This window comes from Phlebotomus papatasi, chromosome 2 (assembly GCF_024763615.1).
Source record: "Phlebotomus papatasi isolate M1 chromosome 2, Ppap_2.1, whole genome shotgun sequence".
Classification (NCBI taxonomy): Eukaryota; Metazoa; Arthropoda; class Insecta; order Diptera; family Psychodidae; genus Phlebotomus; species Phlebotomus papatasi.
Window position 1 is genome coordinate 71,415,392 of NC_077223.1, and position 19,752 is coordinate 71,435,143.

The window sequence follows — 19,752 nt, forward strand, 5'->3', positions numbered from 1 at the left end:
CACACTATAATAGTGTTAATTTTTTTTACTGTGCGCGTTCTGAGGTCACCTGTAAAGAATCTCAGCTACCATAAGCTTATCTGGGCTTACTAGCGGTTTCTATATTATACAACTTCCGGAGAATGAAAAGAACTAAAAATTTATAGAATTTTAAGAAACAAAGAAAGTAGTTGAAATTGCAAGCTGGACGAAATTTAGTAGGGGAAAGTAACCATATTTTGCGCGGTCCCAAGCTTTAAAATGACTAAATTTTCCTGATGTTCCTGAATAAATGTGATTCCGCAATATGTTTTAAAAACAGGACACTCGCCTAGTTTTTAAAATATGGGTGCGATAAGATAAGATTTTACCAGGGATCAGTTGTCCATTTCGAATTATCGATGCATCCAGACCACAATTGGGCCGCTTATGCTTCCGCACTCCTATTCTACCTTGTCCCCCGATACGGGTATCCGTTCCATATCACAGCGCTGGTGGCAATCAGTGCCGCTACTATATCACAGCAGCCCATATATAATGAATATTGAATATATTGCATAATATTGTAAACCTATTATTTCCAATGGATGGTGAACGTTGCAAAAATCCTGGCAGTTATAAACGTTACTATTCAAATCCGTCCCTGGGCCGCTTCTAAGCCGTTGCGGTGTCATTGCCTTCAGGGTCTTTGTCACTGTACCTATAAGCTGGAGAGCCGAGAGAGTCAGTCCGGTCTAGAACGTCAGAGAAGAAGGACGTGTGGACTTGGGTCTCTCGAGGGAATCTGGCTGGGTACTAGAAGGTGTGGCGGCTAGTTGCTTAAGAGAGCCCATTTCCTATCAATCCTTCCAACCTAAGAATCCGACCGGAAGTTTACAATATATATATATATTGAAGATATCTTGAAAAAAATGGTGCTCGGTGGTGAAATGTAGAAATTTTTAATAGTCAAAAAATCGAGAGATTAAACTGCTTTCTGAGTACATTTGAAGCAGTAAAAAAATATTTTTAATGATAAATCTTTCTGTCCTTCAGAACTTCTTTTATTCGTATCACACAGCGAAGTAAAACAAAGATAGACAACAAGAAATAGAATTACTAAATATAGCTTTATACCTAACTTTTTTGTAGACTTCAATTTTTATTATTCATAGATTCTACCGGGAGAGCAACTCAATCTAAAAATCTATATTCGGAAATTCAATTCATATCAAATAATGATTGAGCAGGATCCGTAAAATTATTTTTTATTCTATGGGTTGTAAATATGTTTTACCTGCAGACAATTTTAATATTATTAGCAATCTACAATCCGGTTCGGAGCACCAGATTTCGTATAAATGGAAGAATCTGCGCTGTGCAAAACCAACAATGCTTTATTTCGATTTGTCTCAATGTCAACTATAATTTTTAATTTTTTTACATTTTTTTTACTAAACTGCAACATGGGTGTAAAGAAAATTTTATTCTATGAAACGTAATATTTCTTTCAACATTAATTCACAAAATCAAGGATCTTTTTTGTTCTTTTCATTGCTCCAAAAAATGTTGTACCGAAAACGCTAAAAATGCATTAAAATTAGTTTAATGCTTAAATCTAATTAATTTCGTCATAAAACAAAAATTCTGAAAATGTAAAACCCAGAAACAGATGATATTTTTATTGAAAAAGCTGGAATGTCTCTTAATAGACTTAGACCAGTTAACTAAAGTGTCTCACTTTATTACCTGGAGCTTCTTTATCAGTCGCTCGTGTGAGTTCAGAGAATGAATTTCAAACGCGAAATCTTGCTGAGTCTCTTTCTGGGGATTTTAGCGGAGTTTGTTGTGCAAGCTCTCGAAGATGAAGCTATTGTGAATCTCCCCAATGGACCAATACGAGGGGAAAAGTTCCCTAAATTTTTCGCGTTCAAGGGAATCCAATATGCGGAGTCCCCGGTGGGTGAAAAACGTTTTGAACCTGTGGGACTTTTCCGTGAAAAGTGGACAGAAGTGAAAAATGCCACGGAATTCGGAGCAGCGTGCATACAACTAACTCATTGTGGTTATCCAGAGGAAATGGTGTTACGGGGGGAAGAAGATTGTCTCTTTCTCAATGTCTACACATCGAGTTTGGACATTGAGAAAAATCTCCCAGTATTTATTTATATTCATGGTGGAGCTTTTATGTTTGGTGAAACGTACTTCACTCCTGATCCTTTTCTGGAATATCAAGAGGCCGTTTTTGTCTTTCTGCAATATCGTCTTGGGCCCATGGGATTTCTCAGTACGGAAGATGAAGTTGTTCCTGGAAATATGGGACTAAAAGATCAAGTAGTAGCTCTAAAATGGGTTAAGGAAAATATACGTCTTTTTGGTGGGAATCCCGATTCTGTTACTATCACAGGATTATCTGCTGGAGGTGCAAGTACTCATCTTCATTACTTCTCACCCCTTTCTAATGGACTATTTCACCGAGGTGTGTCTCACAGTGGATGTGCCCTTAATCCTTGGGTTCTGGTGGAAAATGCCAAGAAGAAAGCTATGGTAGTTGCTAATTCATTGGAATGTCCAACGAAAAGTATGAAGGAAATGATAGAGTGTCTGAAAAGTAAACCTGCTGAAGAGGTTGTGAGAAGTGCTACTCTCTTCCTTCCATGGCTCTACAATCCATTCTCGCCATTTGGCGTAGTTGTGGAAAAGAAAGGATCAAACCCATTCCTTCCAGGTCACCCGGAGGATCTCCTAAAGAGTGGAAAAGTGTCTAAATTACCTTGGATTGTTTCTCTAACTGACTCTGAAGGCCTCTATCCAGTTGCTGGTGAGTTTGCTATTTTGCAGCTTTGAGGCAAAATGGTAAGTTCCATAAATTTTTTTCAACAGATTTAGCGAATCCTCCGTCGCGACTTGATGAGCTCAATGAAAGGTGGAACGATTTGGCTGCATCTGTTTTAGATTTTTCTGGCACCGTTTCAGCCAAAGATCAGCAAAGTATAGCAAAGTTTGTGAGAAATTTCTACTTCGGTGAAGAAGCAATCTCTGAGAAAACTCTGGACAAACTCGTAGACATGGTCAGCGATAGACTCTTTGATGCTGGTATCAGCCTAGCTGCCCGACTACACGCTCAATTTCCTAAAAATCCGGTCTATTTAATTTATTTTACGTTTCCTGCTGTATTGGGGATTCAGCACACATATGCTCCAGGCTACACATTCAAAGGTGCCGGGCATGGCGACGACATTGTAATGATATACAAATGGAAAGGAAGGGATATCCCACTGACAGAAAGGGAAAAGGCAATGGTTAAGCTCTATTCTGAATTTTTTATCTCATACGCCACTCAGAAAAAGCCTCAAATGGCAGGTGTGAGTCTAATACCCATCACTACGTTCGAAAGGATGCCCTACTTGCACATAAAATCACCAGATGATATCAGAATTAAAAATACTGAAGGATTTGGAAATGAGAGGTTTTGGTACACTCTCCCAATTTCAGAATATAACAGAAGTACTCCCAAAAAGCAAGGGGTAACTCATTTCCATTTTTTCTAACAAGGGTTTCTGGTTTCTCGAGTTTCGCGATGTAATTTTTGGGTTTCTCGGGTTTCGCGATGCAGACAATGGGTTTCTCGGGTTTCGCGATGCAGAGAATGGGTTTTGCGATGCAGAGAATGGGTTTCTCGGGTGTAGCGATGCAGACAATGGGTTTCTCGGGTTTCGCGATGCAGACAATGGATTTCTCGGGTTTCGCGATGCAGACAATGGGTTTCTCGGGTTTCGCGATGCAATTTTTGGGTTTCCCGGGTTTCGCGATGCAGAGAATGGGTTTATCGGGTTTCGCGATGCAGACAATGGGTTTCGCGATGCAGACAATGGGTTTCTCGGGTTTCGCGATGCAATTTTTGGGTTTCTCGGGTTTCGCGATGCAGAGAATGGGTTTATCGGGTTTCGCGATGCAGAGAATGGGTTTCTCGGGTTTAGCGATGCAGACAATGGGTTTCTCGGGTTTCGCGATGCAATTTTTGGGTTTCTCGGGTTTCGCGATGCAGAGAATGGGTTTATCGGGTTTCGCGATGCAGAGAATGGGTTTCTCGGGTGTAGCGATGCAGACAATGGGTTTCTCGGGTTTCGCGATGCAATTTTTGGGTTTCTCGGGTTTCGCGATGCAGAGAATGGGTTTATCGGGTTTCGCGATGCAGAGAATGGGTTTATCGGGTTTCGCGATGCAGAGAATGGGTTTCTCGGGTTTCGCGATGCAGACAATGGGTTTCTCGGGTTTCGCGATGCAATTTTTGGGTTTCTCGGGTTTCGCGATGCAGAGGAGTTTATCGGGTTTCGCGATGCAGAGAATGGGTTTCTCGGGTTTCGCGATGCAGAGAATGGGTTCCTGGGGTTTCACGATGCAGACAACGGGTTTCTCGGGTTTCGCGATGCAGAGAATGGGTTTCGCGATGCAGACAATGGGTTTCTCGGGTTTCGCGATGCAATTTTTGGGTTTCTCGGGTTTCGCGATGCAGACAATGGGTTTTTCGGGTTTCGCGATGCAATTTTTGGGTTTCTCGGGTTTCGCGATGCAGAGAATGGGTTTCTCGGGTTTCGCGATGCAGAGAATGGGTTTCGCGATGCAGAGAATGGGTTCCTGGGGTTTCACGATGCAGACAACGGGTTTCTCGGGTTTCGCGATGCAGAGAATGGGTTTCGCGATGCAGAGAATGGGTTCCTGGGGTTTCACGATGCAGACAACGGGTTTCTCGGGTTTCGCGATGCAGACAATGGGTTTCGCGATGCAGAGAATGGGTTTCTCGGGTTTCGCGATGCAATTTTTGGGTTTCTCGGGTTTCGCGATGCAGAGAATGGGTTTCTCGGGTTTCGCGATGCAGAGAATGGGTTTCGTGATGCAGAGAATGGGTTCCTGGGATTTCGCGCTGCAGAGAATGGGTTTCTCGGGTTTCGCGATGCAGAGAATGGGTTTCTCGGGTTTCGCGATGCAGAGAATGGGTTCCTGGGGTTTCGCGATGCAAACAATGGGTTTCTCGGGTTTCGCGATGCAATTTTTGGGTTTCTCGGATTTCGAGATGCAGAAATTGGGTTTCTCGGGTTTCGCGATGCAGACAGTGGGTTTCTCGGGTTTCGCGATGCAGAAATTGGGTTTCTCGGGTTTCGCGATGCAGACACTGGGTTTCTCGGGTTTCGCGATGCAATTAAGTTTAAGTTTAAGTTTGAGTTTATTGAAAAACCACGAAATAGGTTACAATCCTCTTACAATTACGTGGCAGGGAAAAAGAAAAGAAAAAAAGAATGTGAGGAAAAAAAATGCGTCAATACTAAATTTGAGGAAGAAATGATGAAAAAAGCAAAAATATTAGAGAAACCCAGCCTGGAAATGCCTTTGAATTCCCAAGCGAGAGTCACGAGCCTCACGGGGAAGTGCGTTATACAAAGCTACTCCTTTAACAAAAAGAGTGCGGTAAAAGGTTTCCCGCTCTGCTTTAGGCACAATGAATCCCTGAACCCTGGCCGAACCCCCCCTCGTCAAAAGAGAGGCCAAGTATTCCGGAGTTCCAGCAGAGACGAGACGATTAAGAAAAATAAGGGCACGCATCTGAAGGAAGGATGGTAGGTCGCATCCAACAAAAACGTCCCTATGCGGACTAATGTGATCACGGGGGCCTAAAGCGCAGATATACCTTACACAGTTATTGAAGGCTACTGTCAAACGATGCATCGTCTCACCATCTGCTAAAAAAAAGAGCTCAGATCCATATGAGAAAATGGGTTGAAGTAATTCTTGGGTTTCTCGGGTTTCACGAAGCGTTTCTCTGACAATTGATGAGGGTTTCTCAATATGAGTTACCCCTTAATTTTTAATGATGAATCTTCCTGTCCTTCAGAACTTCTTTTATTCGTATCACACAGCGAAGTAAAACAAAGATAGACAACAAGAAATAGAATTACTAAATATAGCTTTATACCTAACTTTTTTGTAGACTTCAATTTTTATTATTCATAGAGGCCATTTACATCATCGCATTAGATTGAGATTGGATTGTCCCAAAATCCGAATCCAATCTTGTCTGTTTACATCATACTGTTGAGATTGAATTGGATTTTTAGCGGGATGCCATTTTTGTGAGGTTAAAAATAATATTTTCGATTTTTAAGTTGGATATTTTGCTTAAGATTCTTAAATTTAACTACACAATTTGCTTAACATTACGTTCATATCCTTGTTTAAGGAACTCTGCAAAAACTTCTTGGTTGCGATTTTTTAGAGTCTATCGTCACAACAACCTCCTTCTCCTAATCAATTTAGAATAGGAGCTTAGTCTCCTTCCTTTGCCATCTCTTTAAAACTTGTCGTTGCCCATATCCTTGCACAATGCACAAAAAAAGTCCTGAAAATTTTGTTTTGTGCGACTTCCATTCCAAAACAAAACAAATGTTGAGGTTAGTTTTAACGTCAAATGCAACTCCGAATTTCGCTTCGCGCGCTCCGAAAATGTTTGGGACAATTGGGACAATTTGAATCCAATCCAATTCGATACGAGCGGTCGTATTGGATTTGCCGTTTATATCGAGAAAAATTAAACAAATCCCAATCTAATGCGGTGATGTAAATGGCCTCATAGATTCTACCGGGAGAGCAACTCAATCTAAAAATCTATATTCGGAAATTCAATTCATATCAAATAATGATTGAGCAGGATCCGTAAAATTATTTTTTATTCTATGGGTTGTAAATATGTTTTACCTGCAGACAATTTTAATATTATTAGCAATCTACAATCCGGTTCGGAGCACCAGATTTCGTATAAATGGAAGAATCTGCGCTGTGCAAAACCAACAATGCTTTATTTCGATTTGTCTCAATGTCAACTATAATTTTTAATTTTTTTACATTTTTTTTACTAAACTGCAACATGGGTGTAAAGAAAATTTTATTCTATGAAACATAATATTTCTTTCAACATTAATTCACAAAATCACTGATCATTTTTGTACTTTTCATTGCTCCAAAAAATGTTATACGGAAAACGCTAAATATCTATTAAAATTAGTTTAATGCTTAAATCTAATTAATTTCGTCATAAAACAAGAATTCTGAAAATGAAACTCAGAAACAGATATTTTTATTGAATAGCAGACACAATTTCAATAAGCTGGAATGTCTCTTAATAGACTTAGACCACTGAACTAAAGGTATCTCACTTTATTACCTGGAGCTTCTTTATCAGTCGCTCGTGTGAGTTCAGAGGGTTCAGAGAATGAATTTCAAACGCGAAATCTTGCTGAGTCTCTTTCTGGGGATTTTAGCGGAGTTTGTTGTGCAAGCTCTCGAAGATGAAGCTATTGTGAATCTCCCCAATGGGCCAATACGAGGGGAAAAGTTCCCTAAATTTTTCGCGTTCAAGGGAATCCAATATGCGGAGTCCCCGGTGGGTGAAAAACGTTTTGAACCTGTGGGACTTTTCCGTGAAAAGTGGACAGAAGTGAAAAATGCCACGGAATTCGGAGCAGCGTGCATACAACTAACTCATTGTGGTTATCCAGAGGAAATGGTGTTACGGGGGGAAGAAGATTGTCTCTTTCTCAATGTCTACACATCGAGTTTGGACATTGAGAAAAATCTCCCAGTATTTATTTATATTCATGGTGGAGCTTTTATGTTTGGTGGAACGTACTTCACTCCTGATCCTTTTCTGGAATATCAAGAGGCCGTTTTTGTCTTTCTGCAATATCGTCTTGGGCCCATGGGATTTCTCAGTACGGAAGATGAAGTTGTTCCTGGAAATATGGGACTAAAAGATCAAGTAGTAGCTCTAAAATGGGTTAAGGAAAATATACGTCTTTTTGGTGGGAATCCAGATTCAGTTACAATTACGGGAATGTCTGCTGGAGGTGCAAGTACTCATCTTCATTACTTCTCACCCCTTTCTAATGGACTATTTCACCGAGGTGTGTCTCACAGTGGATGTGCTCTTAATCCTTGGGTTATGGTGGAAAATGCCAAGAAGAAAGCTATGGTAGTTGCTAATTCATTGGAATGTCCAACGAAAAGTATGAAGGAAATGATAGAGTGTCTGAAAACGAAACCTGCTGAAGAGGTTGTGAGAAGTGCTACTCTCTTCCTTCCATGGCTCTACAATCCATTCTCGCCATTTGGCGTAGTTGTGGAAAAGAAAGGATCAAATCCATTCCTTCCAGGTCACCCGGAGGATCTCCTAAAGAGTGGAAAAGTGTCTAAATTACCTTGGATTGTTTCTCTAACTGACTCTGAAGGCCTCTATCCAGTTGCTGGTGAGTTTGCTATTTTGCAGCTTTGAGGCAAAATGGTAAGTTCCATAAATTTTTTTCAACAGATTTAGCGAATCCTCCGTCGCGACTTGATGAGCTCAATGAAAGGTGGAACGATTTGGCTGCATCTGTTTTAGATTTTTCTGGCACCGTTTCAGCCAAAGATCAGCAAAGTATAGCAAAGTTTGTGAGAAATTTCTACTTCGGCGAAGAAGCAATCTCTGAGAAAACTCTGGACAAACTCGTAGACATGGTCAGCGATAGACTCTTTGATGCTGGTATCAGCCTAGCTGCCCGACTACACGCTCAATTTCCTAAAAATCCGGTCTATTTAATTTATTTTACGTTTCCTGCTGTATTGGGGATTCAGCACGCATATGCTCCAGGCTACACATTCAAAGGTGCCGGGCATGGCGACGACATTGTAATGATATACAAATGGAAAGGAAGGGATATCCCACTGACAGAAAGGGAAAAGGCAATGGTTAAGCTCTATTCTGAATTCTTTATCTCATACGCCACTCAGAAAAAGCCTCAAATGGCAGATGTGAGTCTAATACCCATCACTACGTTCGAAAGGATGCCCTACCTTCACATAAAATCACCAGATGATATCAGAATTAAAAATACTGAAGGATTTGGAAATGAGAGCTTTTGGTACACTCTTCCAATTTCAGAATATAACAGAAGTACTCCCAAAAAGTCACAAAAGACAGAGCTATAAAAATATAAGTAAACATATGAAGTATCACCTTATGTTTTATCAGGTGTTATTGATAAGGTGGTTTGATATAAAAAAATATAAGTAATATCTCTGGTTGACGGCTCAGCAGTAGAAGAATAAACAGAATAAAATATTGCTAGTTGCAAATTTAATGAACCTTATTCGTTCTAATTTACTCTTCAATAAATTATAGAGATAACTTGTTTATTTGTTTATTAATCGAACAATTGTTCAGTGTTTGTTTAGTGTGATATTTTAATAAAAATTTGAAAAATTAATTGCTGTTGGTTATTTAAAACCCCTAAAATTATCGAGATTTTTGTGTGAATTTTGTGTGACTGCTAGTGAATCAATTATTATGAAATTTTCATGAGTTATTACAGATATCTTGAGGATATCACAAAATATTTTAAATTTAGATTTTGAAAATTAAAATCCTGCGCAGTTCGCGGACTGAAGATTGATTTTTAGAGACGCAGTGTGGCTAGTGATAGAAGTCATCAACGATTGTATCCATTGTATCTATAGAACAATGGATTTTTTCCATAATTTGCATGAGCATAGCTAAAGAAATACTGCAATTTTCGGACTGTTTTGAAGAAAAAGAAATACTATTTTTGTTTTAAAACATCGACTTTAATTGTTTATAACAAATGTAATTGTTTATCAATCTCAATAATCCTATGTGTTTCCCTGGAACATCTATCAATAGACTCTCTACTAGATAAAGGACAATAGATCATGTCCTTTACCATTAATAGCATATTTTTGGCTCATTTAAGGTAAAAAAAAAACAAAAAAGGCCAATAAAAACAAATCTGGTAGATGTTACCCCTTAAGGGGTTGCGTAGGCTAAAAAGACCAGAAAACAGCATTTTTCTCTAATTTTTTTTTTAACATAATGAATTTTTATTTTAATTCAAATTCTTAAGCTTATAAAGGTACTAAAATCAAAAAATATTTTTTCTAATTTTCATTTAAAAATCTTAAAATTCAGCCTTTGGGGTCTGATTTTCGAAAAACGTTTTTGAAAAGAAAATATTTTGCAGTGGACAAATTTCCTTAGAGTAATATTCATCTGACATCAAAAAGCCAAATATTTTCTGGTATTTAATGAGTTCAACATTTTTTAAAGTGAAATTTGGATTTTTGAGAGATGATCATGTCAATAATTATCATTTTTTATGTATTTTGTACCACGTCTCGTCTTACTTATAAAATTAGCTTTCGTCAAGATAAGAAAAACCTATCGATTAAGTACGAATTTAACTCATCAGCTAACAGAAAATATTTAGTTTTTTGACTTCAGATGAATTTACTCTTGAGTGGGTAATCTTGTCTATCCTGTCTACCTCATAGTAAAATTTAAAAAAAAAACGTCTCTATAAAAACAGGTCCCAGCGAATAAATTTTTAAAAGTTATGCTTAAGAATTTACTTTAAATAAATTATTCATTTTGTTGAAAAAATCTAAAAAAAAAGTATACGGGTTTTTTTTAGTCTGTATGACCTAACCCCTTAACACTAAATTTAAGCTTAAAAAAGCCTAAAATTTAAACACTGAAAAATATCTTACATGCATATTTTAAGAAATTCATGAAGTTTGATAGTGACATTGTACCGTTTAAATATGTGTTAATTTTAAAAAGTTTTTAAACCGGTCAATTTGACCGGGTCTTCTTAGGTTTCGTGTTAACGAAATTATAAAAACTTCATCATCATCAGAAGGGGTAACTCATATTGAGAAACCCTCGTCAATTGTCCGAGAAACGCTTCGCGAAACCCGAGAAATCCACTTTTTGGTTCTACAACACGTTCTATTTTACTTTAAAATTAAAAAAGAAATATGGTAATGAAATATATAGTAAATTTTTCTAGATTTAGTAAACATTACCAGATCTTGTAGAAACGTAAATCAGATCGAGTTTTTTTTTTTTTAAATATTAGGGTAGTAGATGTGCTCTTAAACATCCATGGTGCACTTCAGGTTCAGACTACTATACTAGAAGACCTAGAGTTCTCTTTACGACTGTATTATGATATTCTAAGGCTATGGACGAAAACAAACGAAACAATTTCATTTTTACACTTTACAGCTCATATTCGTCACTAAATCGTGTCTTATTAACCCTTATCTCTCTTAAGCGGTCTTCAGACTAAAGGTTTAGCCTAGTTCTCGAAGATCTAGAATTTCTAAAATATACTAGCAACTGCAGTGATGTTACAAAATCTGTTATATTATTTTCCTTTAATTTACATACAATTCTAAAGCAATATTTTTGCAAAAATCTTGCTTATTAAAAAAAATACAGAAGTTAAGCCATATGAATAAACCGTTACCAAACAGACTTAGGCTGATCCTCGAGAATATTTAGCTTGTAAAATGTGGCAGTAAAGATTTATCCCAAATTTTCATACAAAGAAAGCTGATTATCACAGATTAGAGAGGTCCCGTGCATAAATTTTCTTTACCTATTTAATTCTTTACTGCCAAATTTTAAAAGCTAAATATTCTCGAGGATCAGTCTGAGCTTATTTGGGCCTTTATTATATGGCTTAAAACTTCCATAATTTCTTATCAGTCAAAATTTTTGGGAAAATTTGAACTTAGCATTGAATATTACGGGTAAATGATCCATAAGATTCTAAAAAGCCAATAGAATTGGTTCCTATCTAAGATTTTGAAGGATTGGAAAACAGAGTTAAACGGGGTTAAACCTCTAGTCTGAAGACCGCTTTCGAATCTGAAGCCTGTATAACTGTTCACCAAATTCAAAGGTTCTCGTTCCGATCCTATTAATGCTATGAATGAGACTCAAAAAAAAGGGGTATAACGACTGAAACAGAGTGTTTTTGCTTATAAAAATGCCCCTAGAAACTAGTATTTTAATAAGATGTTTTAAATTTTATTATAAACAGTTTTGTTTTTTAGATGTATCCCATTTTTTGGGGCTCTATCGAAAGTAAAATATGCATATTTTGGGAATAACAATATTTAGACTAAGGTAAATGTACCAGCGATCGTCAGTGTTCCTCGGATCGGAAGGTTGTCCCGCGTATCGGCACCCCAAAATAAAATGTACTTTTGAAAATTATTCACTGTATTTTAGTATTTTTCTTTAGCAAGATGCATCACGTTAGTTCATATTTAATCTACAGAACCAATTTTGTCGTCGAGTTTCAAACAAAATTGCTATTATTTACCTAATTTATTGAATCACTATATCAGAGTCTTAGCAAAAAATCCGCCATTCATCACTTTCTTAATATTTCACGCGAGAATTTGTCTGCAAGAATATGAGGAATTAGGTTTGATTAAAATGATTTAGAAATCTGTGTTAATTAAAAAATGAATATTCAGTGACTCTAATTTCACTATCAATATACCTTTTTAATTATTTCGGAAAGGAATATTGAAAATAAATTATTTTTTGCGAACAAGTACGTTTTCTTTCATCTGTTCCTCGAATCGCCACATTTTTTTCGTGGAAAATTGCGCTCAACTCGCTCAGCTGTCATCTTCACAGCCATTATTAGATGTTTTTGTTGTGATAGAACAATTTACCAGTGAAAGTTTCATTAGATTTAACAATTTTAGAAGTTGTATCATGTGAATACACAGTGCACAGTGTAAGGATGACAAAGAAGCTTCCGAAGCCTTGTAGAGTGATTTAGATGCCAAAAAAGCAGGAGAATCCTCATCAAAAACATCTGCCGATCCGTGGCTCACCCTTTCCGATCCGTGGAACACCTGATTAAGTCCCTTCCGATCCGCGGAACACATTGCATCCTTACAATTACACCTATATATTATTAATATCCGTAATTAGAAAAAGTGTCAATACACGAAAATGATTAAATGGATCACTAATATATCAATTGGCGTGTAAAAAATTATCAAATAGTGTTTTGGAACTCATATATTCAACTAAATATGGAGCATGTCTCTTAACATTCCGATCCGTGGTACACTTCCCTTATTTAGGATCAATAAAAATCCGATTCTTATGGATGATTACAGACTATAAGGATGTCCAAAAATAGGATATTTTTTAGTAGGATACCGAAGAGACCAATAATTTCCTGAGGTACATCTTCGATAAAAAAAATCCTGAAATTGGCTTGCTGAATATGAAGCAGTCCGGCAAGACTTAGCAATAATAAATGATAATATTTTAACTAAATCTTGTTAATTTTTATGGTTTTTCACTTTCAAGATACTGTGGAATTTTCTATAGGGGAAAGTGGTCTGCCTTTGAACGAGAAATGATGTTCAAAATTTTAGATTTTTTTCAGAGTAAACTACAACATGAGTTTTACTTTTCACTACACCAAAATATTCTCTTGTTCATTAAGCTTCTATGCTTACCCCATTCAGGACTCGCAAGTCCTCAGTTTTTCCTGGTGAGGAACTTAAAAATGTTATGTCGATATATTCAAAGGCAGCCTGCATGGTCTGCCTTTGAATGTGATTGAGGCAGCCTTTGAATCTTAATTTTTCACTGAGAATATTAGGGCTGTAACATTAAACGGCCCATAATTGATTAGCATGAACCCTAATGAACTTAATAAAACCACCACTGTAGTCAAAAGTCATTATACAACAACATTTTTTACATTTTTCTGAAGCACTGTTTTTCACTTGAAAATTTGTAATAAAACGCCGTTGAAGTTGACAATTGTCAGTTTTGAAACATCTCGGCCTGAGCAAAATAGCATTTTATAAGTATTTGTATGACATTCGTCAGACCAAAGTAGGAGTTCTATTCTGCTTCCGGACAAGAAGCTGTCAGATGTTTCAATGCATGTAAAGAGAGGATTCAAAGGCACACAACATTAAGATTCAAAGGCTGCCGCAGAGCAATATGTGCAAACTTTTATCACTCACAAAATTTGTCTCATCTGAATCAAAATGTATTTGGAGAAATACCATCCAAGAATAACCTTCTATGACTTACAATAAAAGATTTGTTCGAAAAATTATTTTAATTATGAAAAAACACATGAATTGTGGAACATCAAAATTACAGTTTAGAGCTCAGATTCGTTTTTTTGCCATAGCACCTAGAAAATAAGAGCTAGGGTCTGCATTTTTTGATGACTTGTGAGGATTATGAATAGCTATCTAATAGTTAATAGAAAAGAATTTATACTTTAAAGAAAAGTGAAAAAATTACAATATTCAAAGGCTGCCGCATTCAAAAGCAGACCACTTTCCCCTAGTTCAGTTTGTTAAAAAAATATTTTTATGACCATTTCGTGATAGTTTATGAACGTTTGTTAAAACACGATTTTGAAAAAAATAATAGTAGTTTTTTTTCTTATAAATTTGTATTAAAGAAATAATTTAGAGTTTACTCAAAAATTAATCCAGTGAATTTATTTCCAACAAATAGAAAACCCTTTACGTTTCTCAAGCTCAATCGCCCCAGATATGATAGGAAAATGGTATTAACTGACCAGGCATATCTCAAACCAATCGTTTATCAGTCACTCGTGTGAGTTCATAGGGTTCAGAGAATGAATTTCAAACGCGAAATCTTGCTGAGTCTCTTTCTGGGGATTTTAGCGGAGTTTGTTGTGCAAGCTCTCGAAGATGAAGCTATTGTGAATCTCCCCAATGGACCAATACGAGGGGAAAAGTTCCCTAAATTTTTCGCGTTCAAGGGAATCCAATATGCGGAGTCCCCGGTGGGTGAAAAACGTTTTGAACCTGTGGGACTTTTCAGTGAAAAGTGGACAGAAGTGAAAGATGTGAGGGAATTTGGGGCTAGCTGTGTCCAGCTTCCTCACATGGGCTACAGTGACGAAGCAATTATTGAGGGCGAGGAAGACTGTCTATTCCTTAATGTGTTCACCTCAAGCTTGGACACCGAGAAGAAGCTCCCAGTCTTCTTTTACATCCATGGTGGTGCATTTATGTTTGGTGGAGGAAAATTGTTTACTCCTGAGAGAATTTTGGAGCATCAGGAAATGGTTTTTGTCACAATAAATTACCGTGTGGGAATTATGGGATTTTTGAGTACAGAAGATGAAGTTGTTCCTGGAAATATGGGACTGAAGGATCAAGTAGTGGCCCTTCAATGGGTTAAACAAAATATCCATCTATTTGGAGGGAATCCCGATTCTGTTACTATCACAGGATTATCTGCTGGAGGTGCAAGTACTCATCTTCATTACTTCTCACCCCTTTCCGAGGGTCTCTTTCATCGGGGATTGTCTCAAAGTGGATGTGCTCTCAATCCATGGGTCATGGCGGAAAATTCAAGAAAGAAAGCCCTCATGGTGGCTGGTCATTTAAAATGTCCAGTTGATAATATTGAAAAGGCAATAGAATGCTTACAAACCAAACCTGCTGAAGAGGTTGTTAGAAGTGCTACTCTCTTCCTTCCATGGCTCTACAATCCATTCTCGCCATTTGGCGTAGTTGTCGAAAAGAAAGGATCAAACCCATTCCTTTCTGGCCATCCTGAGGATCTTCTAAGAACTGGAAAAGTGTCTAAATTGCCTTGGATTGTTTCTCTAACTGATTCTGAAGGACTCTATCCAGTTGCTGGTGAGTTTGCTATTTTGCAGCATTTAGGCAAAATGGTAAGTTTAAAGATTTGTTTTTACAGATTTTGTGAATCCTCCATCCAGGCTTGAAGAGCTGAATAAAAAATGGGTTGAATTGGCGCCAATTGTTTTGGATTTTGCTGGAACAGTTGCAAATAGAGATCAAAATTCTGTGGCAAAGATAATCAAAAGAACCTATCTGGAAACGGAAGATATCACTGAAAAGAATCTTCCTAAACTTGTGGATATGTTCAGTGATCGGCTCTTTGATATTGGAATCAGTTTAAGTGCTCGCCTTCATGCTGAAGTCCTAAAGTCTCCAGTTTATCTTATCCATTTTACCTATCGTGCCAATTTCGGAATTCAACACTTTTTTGCTCCAAATTTCAAATTCAAAGGAGCTGGACACGCAGATGACAATATGATTCTCTATAAGACCCCACTGAGACCACTGCCTCTCACTACAAATGAACAGCTCATGGTGAAACTCTACGCAGAATTTTTTGTCTCTTATGCCACACAGGAAAAGCCTAAAATGGCAGAAGTTACTCTAGTGCCCATTACCAGTAAATTTATGCCATTCCTGCACATTAAATCTCCCGAAAATATCACCATAGGAAATACCGTAGGATTCGCAAATGAGAAGTTCTGGTATTCCCTCCCAATAGCTGAATATACCAAGTGGAATGCCCCCAAGAAACCGCAGAAAATTGAGCTCTAGAAATTATCATCATGGGCTGCTTTATCATTTACACATTGATAAGGCAATTCGGCAAATATTTTAGTATTGTCTCGCCGGAGAAGACAGACAAGAAATACATTAAGTACCCTTATCTTCTCACTCAGAGGCTTAATAAATTATCTGTGAATCCCTGAATTTTCAAGAGTTTTAATTCTGACTGGAGAGAGTAGAATTCTCCAAATGCAGATTGTGTTTTCAAATATTTATTCAAGGAAAAATTCAACGTAATATTCAAGAATTTATTATAAGTTGGGAGATATATTAGCCTTAAAAAAGACACGAAAGTGTGAAAAAATGCGTTATAAAATTTACATTGAAAAGATTTTAGTGAAATATTAATAAATAGATGAAGGATGAACATGTACCAAAATGATCAGCGCAAGATAACGACTAGAAATGATTAAAAAGAAGAATAATTTAATGGTTATTATGACACGATTGTATAACATGACCCATAAGAAAATATACTTTTTGTCATTTAGGAAGTTCAAGCTTATTTAACTTTTTTGAGACCGGAGTATCCAATGAGACAATTTCACGAATTTTTTTGATAAAAAAAAATATTTTAGCTAAGGAGTTAAACTGCACAGTAAAAAATTGTGTGAGAAATAAAGTTGTGTATTTGAAAAGTTGTGTAAATTCACAAGCAATATGGTTGTAAATTGTAAAATTACTATCATAGTGGTGGTACGATACTAACATAATGCTAGTAAAATTATGTATTGTGTAAGGAAATTTGTGTATTGGAAAATTTGTGTGAGAACTGTCAAAATTCCATTGTTTACTATTGCAATTTTACTAAGATTTCAGATAGATTTTGCATTTTTAACTGCCTAATTGTCTTCTGGAATCATTCATTGGATTCTTAAAATGTGCCTCAGTCGTGAAAAATTAGGAATAATTATGTAATAACAGAAAACAGAGGAAGCATCATGCAAATTAGAAAAATTGACGATGCAACTCTTGGCCATTTGCTGAAGAGAAGTAAGCAAGTCGGTAGCGCAGGCAGAAAACACGAGACCATCAACGCAAAGATTATGGGTTCAAGTCTCAGACTCTCTCTTATTTTTTTTTCCTTTTTTTATTCTTTTTTTCTTTTTTTTCTTAGTTTAATACCGAGACATATCACAGATAATACAAATAAACCGAACAAAATTGCTTTACAATCAAAATTATAGACAGGAAGCCATTTTATAAAATTGAAAATACACAACTTTGCCAATACACAACATTTCCAATACACAAAATTTACAACCATAGCGCTCGTGCAAAAATTACCAATCGTAGTGGTTGTAAATTTTTTTACTGTGTGGGCTTCTGCAATTTGTTATCATCCCAAGGGATGACTTGCGATGAGAAACCCTTGTCCATTGTCGGAGGAATGCTTCACAAAACCCAAGAAACCGAAAGATTGTATTTCGAAGTTCGAGAAACCTTAAACCCTTAATCATGAGAATGAGTTATGTCCTAGACAGATTTAAGGCTTTAGCCGAGAGACGGCTTACTGGGAAACCTGTGAATGTAGTCTAATCATTATTTTGATTATACACTGAGAGAAATCCGAAAAAGTTAAAATAACATTCCGAAAATGTTAATTTTAACCTGCAGTATTGATCCGAAATAGGTGTAAATATTACCCTTTTTAGGTGCATTGGGGGTTAAAGTTACCCTTTTTCATGTTAATTTTATTCTTAGAAAGGTGTAAAATTAACATTAAAAAATGTTGATATATTTTTACACCTAAAAAGTGTTAAAGTTGTGAGGAAAAAAAGTTAATCGCACCCTCTTTTTTTCTCAGTGTAATTACGCAATTTGTCTCTGCAAATACAACAAGAGTCGATCCGACCGACAATGTATTAAATAGATCAAATATATTCTACAAGGGGTTACTCAAGTATGGAATACCGACACATTTTTTCGCTAGAATCCATGGAATCCATGGAATCACTTATCAGATTCTGATAGAATCTCAAATGGAATCCACACAAAATCACTAGAATGAATTGGAATCACTGGAATCAAATAGAATCACAGAGTCCCTTATTTACGTTTGCTATCATTTTGACAATATAATCCATGAAATTTAAGAAGTATTCCGGAAAATACCGATTAATGATATCTTTTACTTTGTTGAAATTATGTAGCTTTCTTCCAAAAAGTTTTTGCTTAAAAAAATATATCATTGCGCTCTTTTTGAGTTCCAGAAGTAAAAATAGAAATATAAAAAATATTAATATTCGATCATTCGTGATCGATCATCGTAAAGTAGAAGGTTATAGAAATTTAGAATATTTTCTTGCAAATCTCCAACTGTATGATATAGTAACTAAATATTTAAGCTCAAAACTGACGAATTTTTAAATTCTCATGTTAATAATTGATTCTAATTATTTTTTATTACACTTCTTATTTTTTTTTAAAGCAAAACCGTTCTGGAAAAAGAAACTCTAATGTTCATACATAATATTTAAAAAAAAAAAAACTAGAAAAAATCGGCAAATTATTGGCAAGAATTCGTTAGAGTATGTACTGGGAACTGGTATTCGTCAGAGAATCTGCAGAAAGTTTCTGACTACTTTTGTCCCAGGTCTAAATGAAATTCGCAGGAATATCTAAAGATTTATCGGCCGATTTTCGGCAGAATTGTAGATATTCTTTGCAGAAATCTAAAAGATATCTTACGAAATTATTTGATCAGACTTTTTTCAGAGTGTTTTTTTGTCAAAACGCAACGTGCAATATTTTTTGACTTTCCGGTTCCGTCTACAGAACCCAATGGGACTTACATAGCCAAAAATAACAAACAAAATTAATCCTAAATAGCAATATGAAAAATTATTGTCAAATAAGAGAAATTTGAACATCGGAATAAACTGAATTACAAATAGGAATAATTCAGAATCACGGAATACAAAGTTGAATCATTAACTCTTTCCGGACCACAACATATCCAGCGAACGATTTTCAGTAAAACTCACTTTATTGTAAGTCTTAGTGGTCAAATATGATACTTTTGTAGAGAAAGAATTTTCTCCGCCTCTGGGAAATTGGAAAACTCATGGGAACTCTCGTCCCCTAAAGGATGCAAAAGATAGAAACTTGGACAAACTTCAATTTTCCAAAAGCCAATAATATCAATTTTGTGAATTATTTTTGCGTGTCAAATGACTCCTTTACAATGTTGATCACTAAAACAAGAAGAATTATTGACCAGTATCTTGTGGGATGTCCAGGAAGTGCTAAAAAGGACACCCAGCTCCTGCTTGCCAACAGATTCCTCAAAATATTTCACAGAATAACACTTTAACACACATTTCTCTCAACAGGATGTTATTGCAGACACATTAAGCTTTCTCAAGAGCCAAAAAAACACTTCCTGGACAATCAGAATTCACCAAAATCTGGAAGAATAGGAAAAACTTCCCCGAAAGCAATCTTTTTCGCTGCCAAATGTCAAAATTATCGGCCATATTGACAAAA

General features: G+C 36.4%; 3 protein-coding genes across 3 annotated transcripts; all 3 read left to right on the top strand.

Annotated features, from left to right (window-relative positions):
• The first annotated feature begins 1,723 nt into the window (after positions 1 to 1,723).
• On the top strand, positions 1,724 to 6,670 carry LOC129801027 (venom carboxylesterase-6-like). Its single transcript, XM_055845783.1, has 3 exons — positions 1,724 to 2,779; positions 2,842 to 3,485; positions 6,587 to 6,670. The coding sequence occupies exons 1-3, from the start codon at positions 1,747 to 1,749 to the stop codon at positions 6,668 to 6,670; spliced, it is 1,761 nt and encodes a 586-aa protein (XP_055701758.1). The 5' UTR covers positions 1,724 to 1,746.
• On the top strand, positions 6,342 to 9,254 carry LOC129804251 (venom carboxylesterase-6-like). Its single transcript, XM_055851391.1, has 2 exons — positions 6,342 to 8,255; positions 8,318 to 9,254. Exons 1-2 carry the CDS (start codon positions 7,223 to 7,225, stop codon positions 8,974 to 8,976), a joined length of 1,692 nt encoding a protein of 563 aa, XP_055707366.1. The 5' UTR covers positions 6,342 to 7,222; the 3' UTR covers positions 8,977 to 9,254.
• Positions 9,255 to 14,307: 5,053 nt separating this feature from the next.
• LOC129804250 (venom carboxylesterase-6-like) lies at positions 14,308 to 16,407 on the top strand. Its single transcript, XM_055851390.1, has 2 exons — positions 14,308 to 15,531; positions 15,593 to 16,407. The coding sequence occupies exons 1-2, from the start codon at positions 14,496 to 14,498 to the stop codon at positions 16,249 to 16,251; spliced, it is 1,695 nt and encodes a 564-aa protein (XP_055707365.1). The 5' UTR covers positions 14,308 to 14,495; the 3' UTR covers positions 16,252 to 16,407.
• The last annotated feature ends 3,345 nt before the right edge of the window (positions 16,408 to 19,752 follow it).